This window comes from Anoplopoma fimbria, chromosome 12 (assembly GCF_027596085.1).
Source record: "Anoplopoma fimbria isolate UVic2021 breed Golden Eagle Sablefish chromosome 12, Afim_UVic_2022, whole genome shotgun sequence".
NCBI lineage: Eukaryota > Metazoa > Chordata > Actinopteri > Perciformes > Anoplopomatidae > Anoplopoma > Anoplopoma fimbria.
This window is the reverse complement of record NC_072460.1, coordinates 11349661-11363531: the sequence shown is the minus strand read 5'-3', so window position 1 is coordinate 11363531 and position 13871 is coordinate 11349661. Positions and strand designations below refer to the sequence as shown.

Sequence of the window (13871 nt, the reverse complement as noted above, 5' to 3'; positions counted from 1 at the left end):
GCATAACAAATGTGACACTATTAACAATTAATTGCACCATAAATTGAAAAAAGAGGTCGGCGAGCACGGCAACCTCGATATTTCACTGCCACAGCTGTATAAGAACAAGCAGTGTTTTGATGCTACACGTGAGTTTACGCTGAATGACCGGCTGCATTCACGGGGTACAGGCGGCGGGAGGCTCGCAGAGCAGGGGGTTTGTCTTTAAGTGTGTTGTCATTGTGTCATTGGCGTTACGCAGCCACAACGCTGGGTAAGCTTACAAACAGGAAGAAATCATCGCTGTCACATCGACACCGACGACGGCTAGTGGTGAGTCCTGCTTTTAAACGTCAGCTAACCAGCACATATATTGGTATAAATCATGACTTATGATCACATAACATGCTTTTATCTTCATGCTAAGCTATCAAATCCACAGTTTCAGCTCATGTAGCCACTCAAAAACTACAAAGAAGTATAAGGATCCGTTCATGTCGTGTTCACTGTCTGTTTGATTTGGTGACCGGGGCAACCGAGGCGTTGGGGGGTTCTGGTTCTGACCAATCATGGCGCTTCTACGTTAAACTCCGCCCTTGGAGCGCGCTCACACTCATTAATTGAACGCACTTCCTGGCTGTGACCAGACAAAGGGGGGCGCTTAAGGTCGTGTATGTCGCGTCCAATAGTAAACAAACAAACCATCCATTAAAGACGTCTGACATGTGCGCTTAAGACATAGCGTCCCGTGCATTGATAACGCGCAGTCTCCGTCCCTCTGCGTCACATTTCAACAGCAAGAGCAGGTGCTACCTCCATCTCCAGCAGATCCAGCTCCACCTTAACATGTCAGCTTTCATGCATTTTTTTTTTTTTTTTTTTGCATTGACGTCAACCACATACAGCACGAAACACAGCCTTTTTTTCTCATATTTCGTATGCTTGAGTCGAAATATGGACAGATAGACAGACACCGGTGCCGGTTTTGAGCCAATCTGACTGCGACAGTGGCTGATTTAGCTCCCATCACTTTGAGGAAGACACTGCGTCCAAGGATAGCCGCAACACAGCCACCGGTAAAGACATGACACATTCATTCTCTGTATTGCTGTTGCAGCAGCTGTTATTCAAAATAGATGGAGTGGGGGTTGGGGTTTCTTCAAAGCACACACAAGGAGGCTGTCAATGATTAGAAACATCCCTCAGGTGTCCAAAAAAGAGATACAGTGCAGCATTTGTGCATGTTTGTCAAGGAGCCACATAGTCTTTGTGTGGATGTCAGCCCAGGTTTTGAGCTAGAGAGGGGAGAGAAGATTTCAAGAGACGAGCCTGGGATGAAAAGGACAAGTGCTTTTACTCTGTTAGTTTTAGCTGTGGCCATTGTGCTTTTGCTTCTGACTCAACCTCCTGTCTCCATGTCTCAATTTGCACCATTGTCTCATGTTATTCCCTTGGGCATGAGAGCAGATTGTCCCCTTCTACAGGAACATGGTTGGTGTGTTTTTTGTGGTCCATTGTGTTTTGGAAAATGGGAACCGAAACCAGTCGCCAGGCAGCTGTGGTGACATTTGATATGTTCCTCAGTGGGACAGTGCAGAGTATTTTCAGTGCCTCTGAACAGATGACAACATAATTATGATGTATTTATTCTCAGTGAATTGAGTATTTGGAAAGACGTGAAACTCCACTTCATCGTAATAGATATGTGGTTTTCTTTTAGCCTAAAGCGTTGCATGTCTTGCACTTCCAACTGATCCATATTCTTCATTGATGAGGCTTTGGTGGCTGCCTATTTGTTCTGATAAGCTTGTGTTATTGTCACAAACAACCATCTATATTTACGAACCCGAATAATGCATTTAAAGTGAAAAGTAAAGCATCACTAGAGGATAAGGATATTTTAAACAACACATAATGTGGTAGCTCTGCATCAGAGCAGTTCAGAGTATCCACAGTTATTCTGGTGCAATTAAACTGGCCAATCAGGAGTCATTGTAATATGATAAAACCAAGACTTTCCAATTGATTTGATTCCAGTTTAAGTTTTAAGTTTACGTAATAAAGTCCATTCTTGACTCTAAATTGTCATAATGTGATTTAATCAGTCTTGACGATTAATGTCAAATAATTAGGCCAGCCAAGCTACTACACTTTGTAACTGTACTGAGATTTCTGTCATGCTGGTAGGCTTCCTGTCATAGCTGTCAGGTTGGGTACTATAACATAGAAAATAGGTACAATCATTGCTCAAGACACCTGTCATAACACCTGCCTTCCCAGCAGATCAACTAAGCTCTCGCTGGCGACATTTTTTTCTAATGACAAGACATTTTTATAAGTTAATGACGCTGGTATTAACACACATGAAAATTGTTTTCTGCATGTTTCAGTTGCCCAGAGTGCGGCCCAGGCAAGAGCCAGCGACCGCCACTTCAGGCACCATGATGGAGGGGGGCATGCAGCTGCTGAACCGCGATGGCCACAGCATCTCGCACAACTCCAAGCGCCACTACCACGACTCCTTCGTGTCCATGAACAGGATGCGACAGCGTGGCCTGCTGTGTGACATCGTGCTCCATGTCTCCAACAAAGAAATCAAGGCGCACAAAGTGGTGCTGGCATCCTGCAGCCCCTACTTCCATGCAATGTTTACCAGTAAGTGCAGCCCACACACACATAGTCTGCCTTTTGCTTTGCTGTATCCCTGAAATCTATGAAACCCAGCATGCTGCCTCAGACACTTTATGCTCTGACATCAGACTGTGCATCATTTTGCTCTGTTGCTCAGAGTTTGATAACACAACAACTCACACGTGCAGTGAATCCCACCTCATCCTTTCAGCATCATTGCTTCCTCTCTCCTCTTCCTGTCTGGGGCACTGGCGGTCAGACGAGGTGTGTGTGTGTGTGTGTGTGTGTGTGTGTGTGTGTGTGTGTGTGTGTGTGTGTGTGTGTGTGTGTGTGTGTGTGTGTGTGTGTGTGTGTGTGTGTGTGTGTGTGTGTGTGTGTGTGTCTCACATTTCCTCCCAACACTAGACCTTTTGTGAGGGTACAATGTGTCCCCAGACAATTGGTTGTCTGGCTTTGAGAATCAGCTGTAAAGCTTCCTCTCGTCTGACCAAGACACTAATTGGCCCATTTTAACAAAATCTGCAGATCTTTCATGATCATCCAAACATCAAAATCACAGCTCCCCTTCAGATGAAAATGTTTAAACCAAGCCTGATGTTGCCTTACACATTAAAAGAATGATCCCAGTCACTTCAAAACGGTGAGGCATACAGGTTATTAATGAAACACTGGATAATTGGTAACGGCCAATATCCAAAGTCCAAGTATCCGTATCTGGACTGAAAAAGTAATAATCGGTGATACATTTGACTGCTGATGTGTAACCGCCTGAATCAAAGTTCTGCAGGAAGCATAGATTCAAGAATTTAAAAAAGCGACACAACTTTGTTAAAAACAACTGATTAAATGGGTAGCAACATATTTTCACTGCAGCGCTGTATACATTAGGAACCTCCATGTGTCAGCATGATTGAACAGGAAGGCAATTATACCAGCCAGAGTTTTACTGGTTATAATTTATAGGAAAAATGTAACGGCTCTTGTTCTGTGCGGTCATGCAGATGAGATGTCGGAGAGTCGGCAGACCCATGTGACCCTTCATGACATCGACTGTCAGGCTTTGGAGCAGCTGGTCCAGTACGCCTACACAGCAGAGATTGTGGTCGGAGAAGGCAACGTGCAGGTATAAAATTTCAGATTTATAGAAAAGATTATTCAATTAGACTCGTATTTTGACCCTGTTGATCAACTGGTTCGGTGTATTTCCACCTGTAATTGCACCCTTTCTAGACGTTGCTCCCAGCAGCCAGCCTGCTGCAGCTCAACGGGGTGCGGGACGCCTGCTGTAAGTTCCTCCTCAGCCAGCTCGACCCCTCCAACTGCCTGGGCATCCGAGGCTTCGCTGACACGCACTCCTGCAGCGACCTGCTCAAGTCAGCCCACAAGTACGTCCTGCAGCACTTTGTGGAGGTGTCCAAGACGGAGGAGTTCATGCTGCTGCCACTGAAACAGGTAAGGGCGATACTTTTTTCTGTCTCCTGCTGTGTCCTCTGCCAACTGGTGCTGTTAAATGAAGTAGTTTTAATGATGGGACATTCAGTTGTTGGTAGATCCATCTACTGGTAATTGCTCCCTCAGTCATTTGCTTAATTGATTTAGCAGTGTTGTTATATTCCGTCATCATGGGGAACATAGGTATAAACGTAGAATACTTTTTCAATGTAAAAGCAACTGCTCACAAGACAAAAACCTATCCTGATCAAGCCGGTGACTGTGTCTGTCACAGTTATTAACTTTTTGGTTCACAACTGGCTGCTCACTACAAGTGAATGACTCAACTTTATTAATTCACCAAATTGCTTAGAAATATGCCAAATAAACATCATAGATAAGCATGCAGGATACTAAGAAACACTCAGTTTAGCTCCTATATGTTGTTTATCACCTTTCCTCAATAATACGGGCATTGCTGCCTGTGTATGTTTCTCACATTAGAGGCTTGCATGCTGTTGTTTTTACCATGCATTAGGAAGACCTCTTTTCTTGCTCAGCTAAATGCATCATTCACTGTCTCTTGTGTTTTTTCATTCCCCTGTGCTGTCATGGACTACGTTATCTGGCATGTCAACTTATCAAAACTATCACGTATTCATCAGCTGTGCTCAGCAGTGTCAATGCTGTGGTTCCTGTCTCGGAAGGGGAAATAAGTCACAGTCGGTGGCATTTACCACAGCTCTGTATAGAGGTGGAAGCATTGCTTACTTCTCTGAACTATCAAGGAGGGTTTATTTTTTTACTTTAACCATTTTCCGCCAAGGTTTTTGGAAATTTAGGGAAGAGTCAGGCTTGCTTGGTCAGTATTAGCATTCAAGCTGGGCTGTTCCAGCCCGAAGTTTGAATCCCCGAACAACAGAAATAAACAGCTGAATTGCCCTTTAGCAAAGCAAAAACACCAACTGCTCCTTTTAGAACTTACTGTGAATATGCGTTGAGCAGGGTGTTCCTAAAAATGAGAAACTATGCCGATTGTATGATGGCTAAAGAAACAATGTAGGCATAGTCTCTGATCTAAACTTAAACAAAAGGAAGGCCCACCGCCCAAAATCAACACACAGGATTAGGACCTTCTGTCAATGCACAGTTGATTTACAAGTCAGATGTTTAGGGGCTCATGTTTGTTATGATCGGAGATAAACAGGCTTATAATTTCAAGTGTGAGCATCAAAACTCTATTGTTCATATTTATATACCTAAATTGTATTGGCATTTCACATTAACACTGAGTTAGACTGCACCGTTTACAAACCCAATTGTATTGTTTTTGTTATATCTTTTCACATTCTTTTATGTTTTGTTGCTTCTTTTATTTGTTTTATAGTTTTTTAGCCTCCAGATATCAAACTGCATCTAAAAGTGCAGCAGGTGATACGTTGATCCAATCATGAGTAGGAATGGATTTGTGTTGATGTCTAAACAAATAAGAAACCAGCTTCATATTTTATGCGAAATGGTGTCCGTTTCAAACAAAAGCCTTGTTCAGCCTTGCCACGTGGCAAAGAAATTAAAGTTAAAAGGAAAATAAGCATCACCTTGCCGCTATCTCCACGCCTCTCTAAGGAACAATCCCCACTAAACTAAAGAGATTGAGCTCCATGAGAGTAAAACACTATGCTTCAGTCTGTCCGTGGCCTTCAAAGGCCTGAGTCTGCAATGGGATTGCGAATGAACTGTCCATCAAAACAGTCAAAGTTATGCTGCAAAAAGGCACATTAAAAATAGATTTTTATTTTTTTCTTACAGTCTATTTCATTTGGCTCATCGTCTCATTCTGTCCACAGCTGTTCCGAGTCACTAGTAAATCTGCATCAGATCTCGATTTATGTACTGGCTGCTTTAAAGGACTCTGAGCTCACAGAGCTGGGAAAAATGTACCATATTTCACGTCCATGTTCTGTGAAGGAAGTGGCAAGGCAGGGCAGGGTTGTGACTGGTCGTATTTGGTGATGCTTCTCTGACGTAGCATCATGTGCATGACACTGTAAAGACAACAAAGGATGGATGCATCCTACTAATTGTGTGGCGTGGTGTATAAAGACATCTCAAGCATCTTGACAAAACCCATTCATGCATCCCTCTTTCCTGCTTCCATACTACAAGGACAGTTAAAACAAACATGTAAACCCAATCTCTTCCACATACACACGATTGTTTTTCTGCACACTGACTTAATGAGATGCAGTACATGCAGAGGTAAGGGAGACTGCAGGGCGGGGCGGTGGCAGTATTTTCCTGTGTGACTGTGGATTAGGTCAGGCTGTTCCTGGGAGGCTGCTAACTGTTGCGCTGATCTTGCCGGGCTAGATGGCTGCAGCAGCTGGCTGCTCTGGCCCCACCCAGCCCTGCCAGCTTTGGGGCTGATCTGGGAACAGTGCCAGCCAGCCTTTCCGACTGCAGCACTCGGTAACTTAAATATATCACTGACCAATACCCACATACTGACTGTAATATAACACAGGCATTATTGTGTTTCGCTTTATTTTGAATTAAGGGAGAGCGCTGCTTTTACCTTTCACTTATCAGTCTGGATAAAGTACAACAAATCAAAGGAAAGAAAAGAGACATAACAGTCGTGAAGGAACTGATTCTGTTCTGGACAACACAATTTACTATTTTATTTTCCCTGTGTGTCGATATGTTTTTGGTCAAGGAGCCTTTAATGTCACAGTTTCTTTTTTTCAAAAGCAAATTCTTTGAGTGCTTTTGTGATGTTCACAGTTGAGTTAATGGCACGTGTAGTTTGAATTTGGGGAAGTTGCTTTTGTAAAAGATGATATAAAATGTCTCTGCCCATCTGCTTTGTCTTGTCTATCCAGGTCCTGGATTTGATCTCCAGTGACAATCTCAACGTGCCATCTGAAGAGGAAGTGTACCGGTCTGTGTTGAGCTGGGTGAAGCATGATATAGATGGACGCAGGCAACATGTACCCTGGGTAAGACTGCCTTACTTATTATTATATTAGTTCTACTATACTCATGGATAAAAAAACACCTCCATCACATTTCCTGCTTTCCCCTCTGCTGCCCCCGTTAGCTGATGAAGTGTGTGCGGCTGCCACTGCTGAGGCGAGACTTTCTGATGAGCAACGTGGATACAGAGCTGCTGGTGCGACACCACTCTGAGTGCAAGGACCTTCTGATCGAGGCTCTCAAGTACCACCTGATGCCCGAGCAGAGGGGAGTCCTCAGCAACAGCCGGACGCGCCCGCGACGCTGTGAGGGTGCAAGCCCTGTGCTCTTCGCCGTTGGTCAGTGTGCCCCTGAAGGTACCCAGTAGGGTACACCTAGGCCACACTGTAATTAATTTAAATTAAAGTCCGTGCAAACATCAGTATTTTTATGCTGGGAGATGAAAAAACTGATGCAATTATATTAGATATTGTAAGGGATTTTATCATATTATGCCTTAAAATGAGTTACTAATTTTCATTAAAACTTTTTGTCATATTTGCTCAAACTGTCACTATATACTTACAGTAGTACATGAGACAGGTTCCACTGGCTCCTCTTCGTGCTCATAATTTGGTCATTTGCAAAACAACCAGTCTCTAGGCAGTGTCAGTCCCTACCTGTGAAGCTTTTAAACTTTGATCAAACTGTAAATCTAGGCAGCGCTGATCAAATATAAATCAAGATTCTGCTACCGCATTGTCTACTAATCAAATATTTACAGAAACATATTTAGTGACCTGTTTAGCTGTAAAATTATACTGTTTGCTCCATTCGGTAGGCGGTGTTAAGTTTTTAATATGCGAATTAGTATTCGGTTGTGGGGAAAAAAGCATACTGAATGCACAGCATGACGGGAGTCACACGTCACTTTCATTAATTTAAATGAAATTTAAATTTACGTTAAGCTTCACAATGTATAAATCAACATCAACCTTAAATGAGGTGTTATCGTGTAGATAACTGGGGTCCATCAAAAGTTCAGCTCCAACGCCTTGCTGCAAAGTGCTGAATTGCTCACGGCCAGTTAGGACACGGTGTCAAGGACATAAGGCGCAGAAATAGATATTTGAGTAGCTCAATCCTATGTGTTTTGGCATAGGCTAAAATCACTATGTTCTTTTATATTATTATATTTTCATATTTACTCTACTGCGTCACGTCAAAGCATTGTTGTCTCACCATATTGTGTGTCTGCAGGTGGGGGCAGCTTGTTTGCGATCCACGGAGACTGCGAGGCATATGACACCAGAACGGATCGCTGGCACATGGTGGCGTCCATGTCCACTAGGCGGGCACGGGTGGGCGTGGCAGCCATTGGGAACAGACTTTATGCCGTTGGAGGGTGAGTGTAAGAACTACAATGGAGACCTTGAACTAGTTAAAAAAGTAGTAAACTGGTTAAAAAAAACTAGTTAACCTACCATCTCTTACTCAAACTCCACATTGTATGATGGGAACTAAACTTGATTATAAAAAGGAAGCTTTGGCCTAATGTGTGGATGATTACATGGAAAATAATACACAGCTTTATACTTGTGCTCTTGATAAGCTGTTAATGGCCTTCGCCAATGCAAATGCCTCTTCTTCTAATTAACTGGATTAAATGATGAAGTGATGGCATTTTAGACGGACATGGATGTAAACTGCAACATGACATTTTTTCCTGAGGCATACAGCCACAACGTGGTAATTCTAGTTTTCAGAAAATTTAAGGCAACAGTATTCCACGTCGGTCATCAAAAAGCTTGTGCTCATTTATTTATATCCACGCCTCCTCAGGTATGATGGCACCTCAGACCTCGCAACTGTGGAGTCCTACGACCCCATCACTAACTCCTGGCAACCAGAGGTTTCTATGGGCACACGGAGGAGCTGTTTGGGTGTAGCCGTCCTGCATGGCCTGCTGTACGCTGCTGGTGGTTATGATGGAGCCTCCTGCCTCAATAGGTACAGACACTTTTTGGTGATGAATGCTTTTCTAGATACTTTTAAGCTACATTTGCAACATTGTTGCTGTTATTTGTAGTCTTGATGCTGTTTTCTAGGCCCGGTCTCAAAGACAGGTTCTCTAAGTAGCGCAGCCTTTCAGTATCATTATTATGAATAAAAGAAAATCTTTCTCTTCTCTTTCAGTGCAGAGCGTTACGACCCTCTGACCAGTACATGGACCTCGATAGCTGCCATGAGCACTCGTAGGCGATATGTCCGAGTGGCAACTCTGGGTAGGAACTTACCAATAAACAGAATATTATGAACCTGCTGTTCTACTTTGTGTTTATGTTTCACTGTCTGCATTTTAATGTTTGAAATCAAGAGGGAGTTACCATCTTTGTATTCGACTGCTAATATTTACATTGTGAGTGTTTACTCCCTTTTTCCGCTCCAGATGGCAGCTTGTATGCAGTGGGTGGTTATGACAGCTCCTCACATCTTGCAACTGTGGAGAAATATGACCCCCAGGTAAATGGGATGCTGTTCAATTTATCATCAAAGTAACTTGTCTGTTGCCAGAATCAACTGAATGTGTAGACAAAACACATACACTACAAATGTATCTATGAACCTGTGACCAATGCTCAGTCTCTTGATGTAACAAACAGAGCAACACATGGACGGCTATTGCCAACATGCTGAGTCGGCGTAGCAGTGCCGGGGTGGCCGTGCTGGACGGCATGCTGTATGTCGCAGGGGGCAACGACGGCACCAGCTGCCTGAACTCTGTGGAGCGGTTCAACCCCAAGGCCAACACCTGGGAGGGAGTGTCCCCCATGAACATACGCAGGTTAGCCCGCACCCAGTTTCCTATTGGTAAAAACAGAATATGCAAGTTCTGGTCCAGTGACCAAAGATGTCTTTCAAAACAGTTTTAGTATGATAAGGAAAGAATAGAAATCAACTCTTCTAACCATGTCTAGCAAAGTCGAAAATATGTAGCTAACTGTGCTAACATGAGTATGTTTTTTTTTTTTTAAGAAAAAACCATACTCATACAATAGTCAAAGTGATTAAATAATACATGTCACATTCAGTAACTCCAGATATTTCACACTCATGATATAAAATGAAACCATATAGAAGGAATATAATTTATGAACGGAAATAAACCATCTCCTTTATTTTTACTGATTTATAAAAAAAAAAGGCATTTGGGTTTCTTTATTTAAGACGGCGTAAATCCCAATAGCTGTGTTTTTAAAAATACTGTGGTTTTGCCTTAAACCAAGGAGAAGATAAAATCCCTTTTGAAAAGCTAATGAACAAGCTGTCTGTGTTGAGCTTGTAAAGAAAATAGTTACCCTTGCTGCGATTATTTAGCTCTGTGGAAAATCTTTACTCTTCAAGGCGTAGGATTTGGGGCATTTGGATGTCTTCCTTACTGCCTAAACCTTCTTATGGCCTAAACATCCAATGACCTATTTTCCACAATAGTCGGCTCTTTCTTATTTCTTAGAAGAGGAAACTTGTCCTACGGGTGATCATCAAAGCTGCCGTGCATGCACACCCTCACAGCATTGTCGTAATATAAGATCGGCATCAGAGAGGTTGATTTAAAACTGTAGCAGTCTTGCATTTGAGGACACTTCAGCAGATTCACTTATTCCCCAGGCCCCTTGACACACACTGTGAGACACACTTTGTGTGTGAGTTAGTATCCTGTAGGAGCAGGGAAACCTGACAACAGTTGACTATGCAGCCCTTATGAATAACCCATTTGTTAATCAGCTGTTTGGCTTTGAGTGCTTTCCTCATCCAGTTTCTAAGAGACTCCATTTGCACAGTCCAAAACATCACGCTGTATTGACCACTAATCTATCACTATTCAATTGTATACATGTGCTAATGTGAAAATATTGTAGAATAATTGTCTTGGCCAAACTAATCTCATTATATTGTGATATGACAGCAACTTGAAACAACATTTTCTTTGATGGCAGAAAAAGATCTCTCTTTTTACAATCCCAATGAACCATTAACTTTTCCACCAGTCCAATGTTATGATTAATAATTAAGTGAAGTTTTGTTGGCACTTCCTGGTGTCTTCAAACTGTTTGGCACAGAAGGAACTCACCATTGTGTTCATTATTAGCAAATGCGATAATAATTAAGCGTTTGGTATTTTCTAAATTCAAATATATCAGTTATTGTCCCATCTGTGCATCTAACAATCTCTTTAGTCATCTTTCACTTTTTCTACGCAATCATTGATGATGTTCATGCAGCGGGCTTGTATTTTTTGGATGTAATGCAAAGCCTAAACTGCACCCTCTAAATTAACAAGCTTCTATCGGCATTCTGTAATAAATGCATAGTGATTATTACTCACTCCTGATTAGTGCTCCATAAAATAATCCAAAGTACCATACCACATAATGTGGAATTTATATACTTAATTTGATTTTTTCCTCCTTCCAGGAGCACCCATGACCTGGTGGCTATGGATGGCTGGTTATACGCAGTGGGAGGTAACGATGGCAGCTCCAGTCTCAACTCCATTGAGAAGTACAACCCACGCAGCAACAAATGGGTCGCGGCCTCCTGCATGTTCACACGGCGCAGCAGTGTGGGCGTGGCTGTGCTGGAGCTGCTGAACTTCCCACCACCCTCCTCACCCACCCTCTCGGTTTCCTCCACCAGCCTTTGACACGGGGTCACCACTTGGCTGACCTCAGCCTCTGCTGCTACAGCCCAGACCGGCTCTGGGAAGAAACGCAACTGCTCGGTTTGAGACTGGGAGGAGGACGGGAGTGGACAGGTAATGGATGGAGGAGGGGGAAGAGAAAGAGGGAAGGTGTGGATAAGGCTCCTGGTGTCATTAATATACAGTACCTTCCAAAATTAGTGGCATTCTTGGTAAAGGTTGGCCAACAATGGTTTAAAAAAATATATAAAATAATTTAAACACAAAGAAGTGAATGTGCAGAACCCTGTAGTCCCAAAATAAAATGTTCCAAAGGTAATTATTAATTATTTGAACATTTAAGGGACGACTTATGATTCCCGAATGATCCTCCATAAGATATTACATTACATTTTTTGGTCATACCAATCTGGCAGCTCTTTACCAAGTTTGCCATTCATTCTGGACTGCACTGTATCTGGTCTGGACGCCTGAAACTCCACTGTACAGCTCCACCATACAGATGCCACCTCCACTTTCTTCAAGAGTACAAAGATGTGCCCGGATGTGTTCACATTGACCGATCTTTCCTCAAGCACTTTTTTTCTCCCACCACTCCAGTGTTTGACACACTCATCGTGAAACATGGTGGACACTTAATTCTGTGATGTAAATGTTTTTGGTTTGATGTTGTTGTCCTCTGCAATACTTTTATTTTGATGTCAGGATTTTTTGCAATAATGTAAAAAAAAAAAAAAAAAAAAAAAAAAATGAAACTGAATGATTTTACTTTTGGAATGAAGCTTTTGACTTCCGTATACCATGCATGTTTACGGATTGGCATTCACTCCGAACTGGAGGATAAAATGTTGTAGTGCTGCTGTGCCACACTAGGTGGCAGTAACAGGCAATGTTATAAACCCTTCCCACACTGCAGGACAGCATGGACACAGACGACAGAGAGAAGTCAGCCCCTCAGAACTGTATATGAGCTTGATCCTTTTTTATAAAATAGAGAAGAATTGTGTGAACTATATGTATTTATAAAAAATATATATAAATTATAATATATTCTGTTTTAAAGGAAGGACCCAGATCAGACCTATGCCTATTTAAGAGTGTTTTAAATATATTTATTTAGGTGTGTGATGTGCATATCGTCATTGGAAATGACAAAGAGAATGTCTAAGGGAGAGAGAGGTTGTTGTTCAGTTTGTGTGCATTCAGAGTTTCTCCTGGTTAAGAGGACCGATTGTTGCATTTTCATATGCAGCATTTCATTTGCATTTCTTAATGTTCACTGCCATAAGCATGATCTCACATGAAATTCTACCTTATGTCTGCTACATTTGTGCAAAAGCCTTAGTTGCTCGCAAACCTATTGACCAGTCAATGAGAGGAATCTATATTGTCTTAAATCCTACTTCAGTTATTTTTAGGTGGACATGAAGGTGGATATAATCCTTTAGACACATGACATTAAAGCAGCAAGTACTCGTTAACCTACTGTATACCAACACTTGACACTAATGAGTAATGCTGTTGACACTTGGTGCTAATTTCTTCCATACATAATCAAGTGTGGTGTCATGTTATATTACCTCATTGTTAAAATGGATCACACTCTATTGCAACAAAGTTGAACTAGAAATAACTGTATAATTATCTATAAATAGACTTGCTATATGACGTGTGGTGGCTGACTTGGGAATGTCACCACTGAACTGGCATTGTCTAAAATAAATTGATCACCTTGAGTATTCAAGATGCAATTAATACCTGGGTTCAGTTCAGATTTGATGTAGTGCAGTGATATTAATTCAAACTTCTGAGAAGTTGCCTTTTTTTTTTTTTTTTTTTTTTTTTTTTTTTTTTTAAAAGGATTTTGTTGATCCGGTTCTGTTTATCTATAATAACCTTACTTTCCATTTGTTAGAGCAGTCCCGGTAGAATAGTGGCTGCGATGGTCTTATGGAGATGCTGTTATTCTGTGAGTCAGGGTCACACTTTAAGAGATGGGCACAAAAAAACACAAGACTTTGGCCTCCATATTGCTGATTGAACTGTAAATACAAAAATTGTTCCATCTTAAATCCATTTGTGCAATTTCAACGTGACTGTAGCTATTTTTTTGTTTGTGTTCAATGTGGTGATTATTGTTAATTTATTATATGTTTGTTATTTATGAAGAACT

General features: G+C 41.8%; 1 protein-coding gene across 3 annotated transcripts; it reads left to right on the top strand.

The window, feature by feature from the left end:
* The first annotated feature begins 234 nt into the window (after nt 1–234).
* Nucleotides 235–13523, top strand: klhl17 (kelch-like family member 17). Of its 3 annotated transcripts, none has more exons than XM_054608539.1 (12): nt 235–312; nt 2370–2634; nt 3612–3733; nt 3841–4062; nt 6924–7040; nt 7142–7355; nt 8257–8401; nt 8839–9006; nt 9193–9281; nt 9446–9519; nt 9660–9841; nt 11473–13523. In XM_054608539.1, exons 2-12 carry the CDS (start codon nt 2421–2423, stop codon nt 11699–11701), a joined length of 1776 nt encoding a protein of 591 aa, XP_054464514.1. In that variant the 5' UTR covers nt 235–312; nt 2370–2420; the 3' UTR covers nt 11702–13523. The 3 variants fall into 3 exon arrangements, with proteins under 3 accessions (XP_054464514.1, XP_054464512.1, XP_054464513.1); XM_054608537.1 differs by having other exon boundaries at nt 7142–7373; XM_054608538.1 differs by lacking the exon at nt 235–312 and adding an exon at nt 1016–1055 and having other exon boundaries at nt 7142–7373.
* Nucleotides 13524–13871: the final 348 nt, after the last annotated feature.

Excerpts from the sequence above, each read along its gene's own strand:
- klhl17 (XM_054608537.1), top strand. The coding sequence starts at position 2,421 with ATGATGGAGGGGGGCATGCAGCTGCTGAACCGCGATGGCCACAGCATC. Across the intron at positions 7,374-8,256 it reads TGGTCAGTGTGCCCCTGAAG|GTGGGGGCAGCTTGTTTGCG; the intron begins GTACCCAGTAGG and ends GTGTGTCTGCAG. Across the intron at positions 9,007-9,192 it reads GGAGCCTCCTGCCTCAATAG|TGCAGAGCGTTACGACCCTC; the intron begins GTACAGACACTT and ends CTTCTCTTTCAG.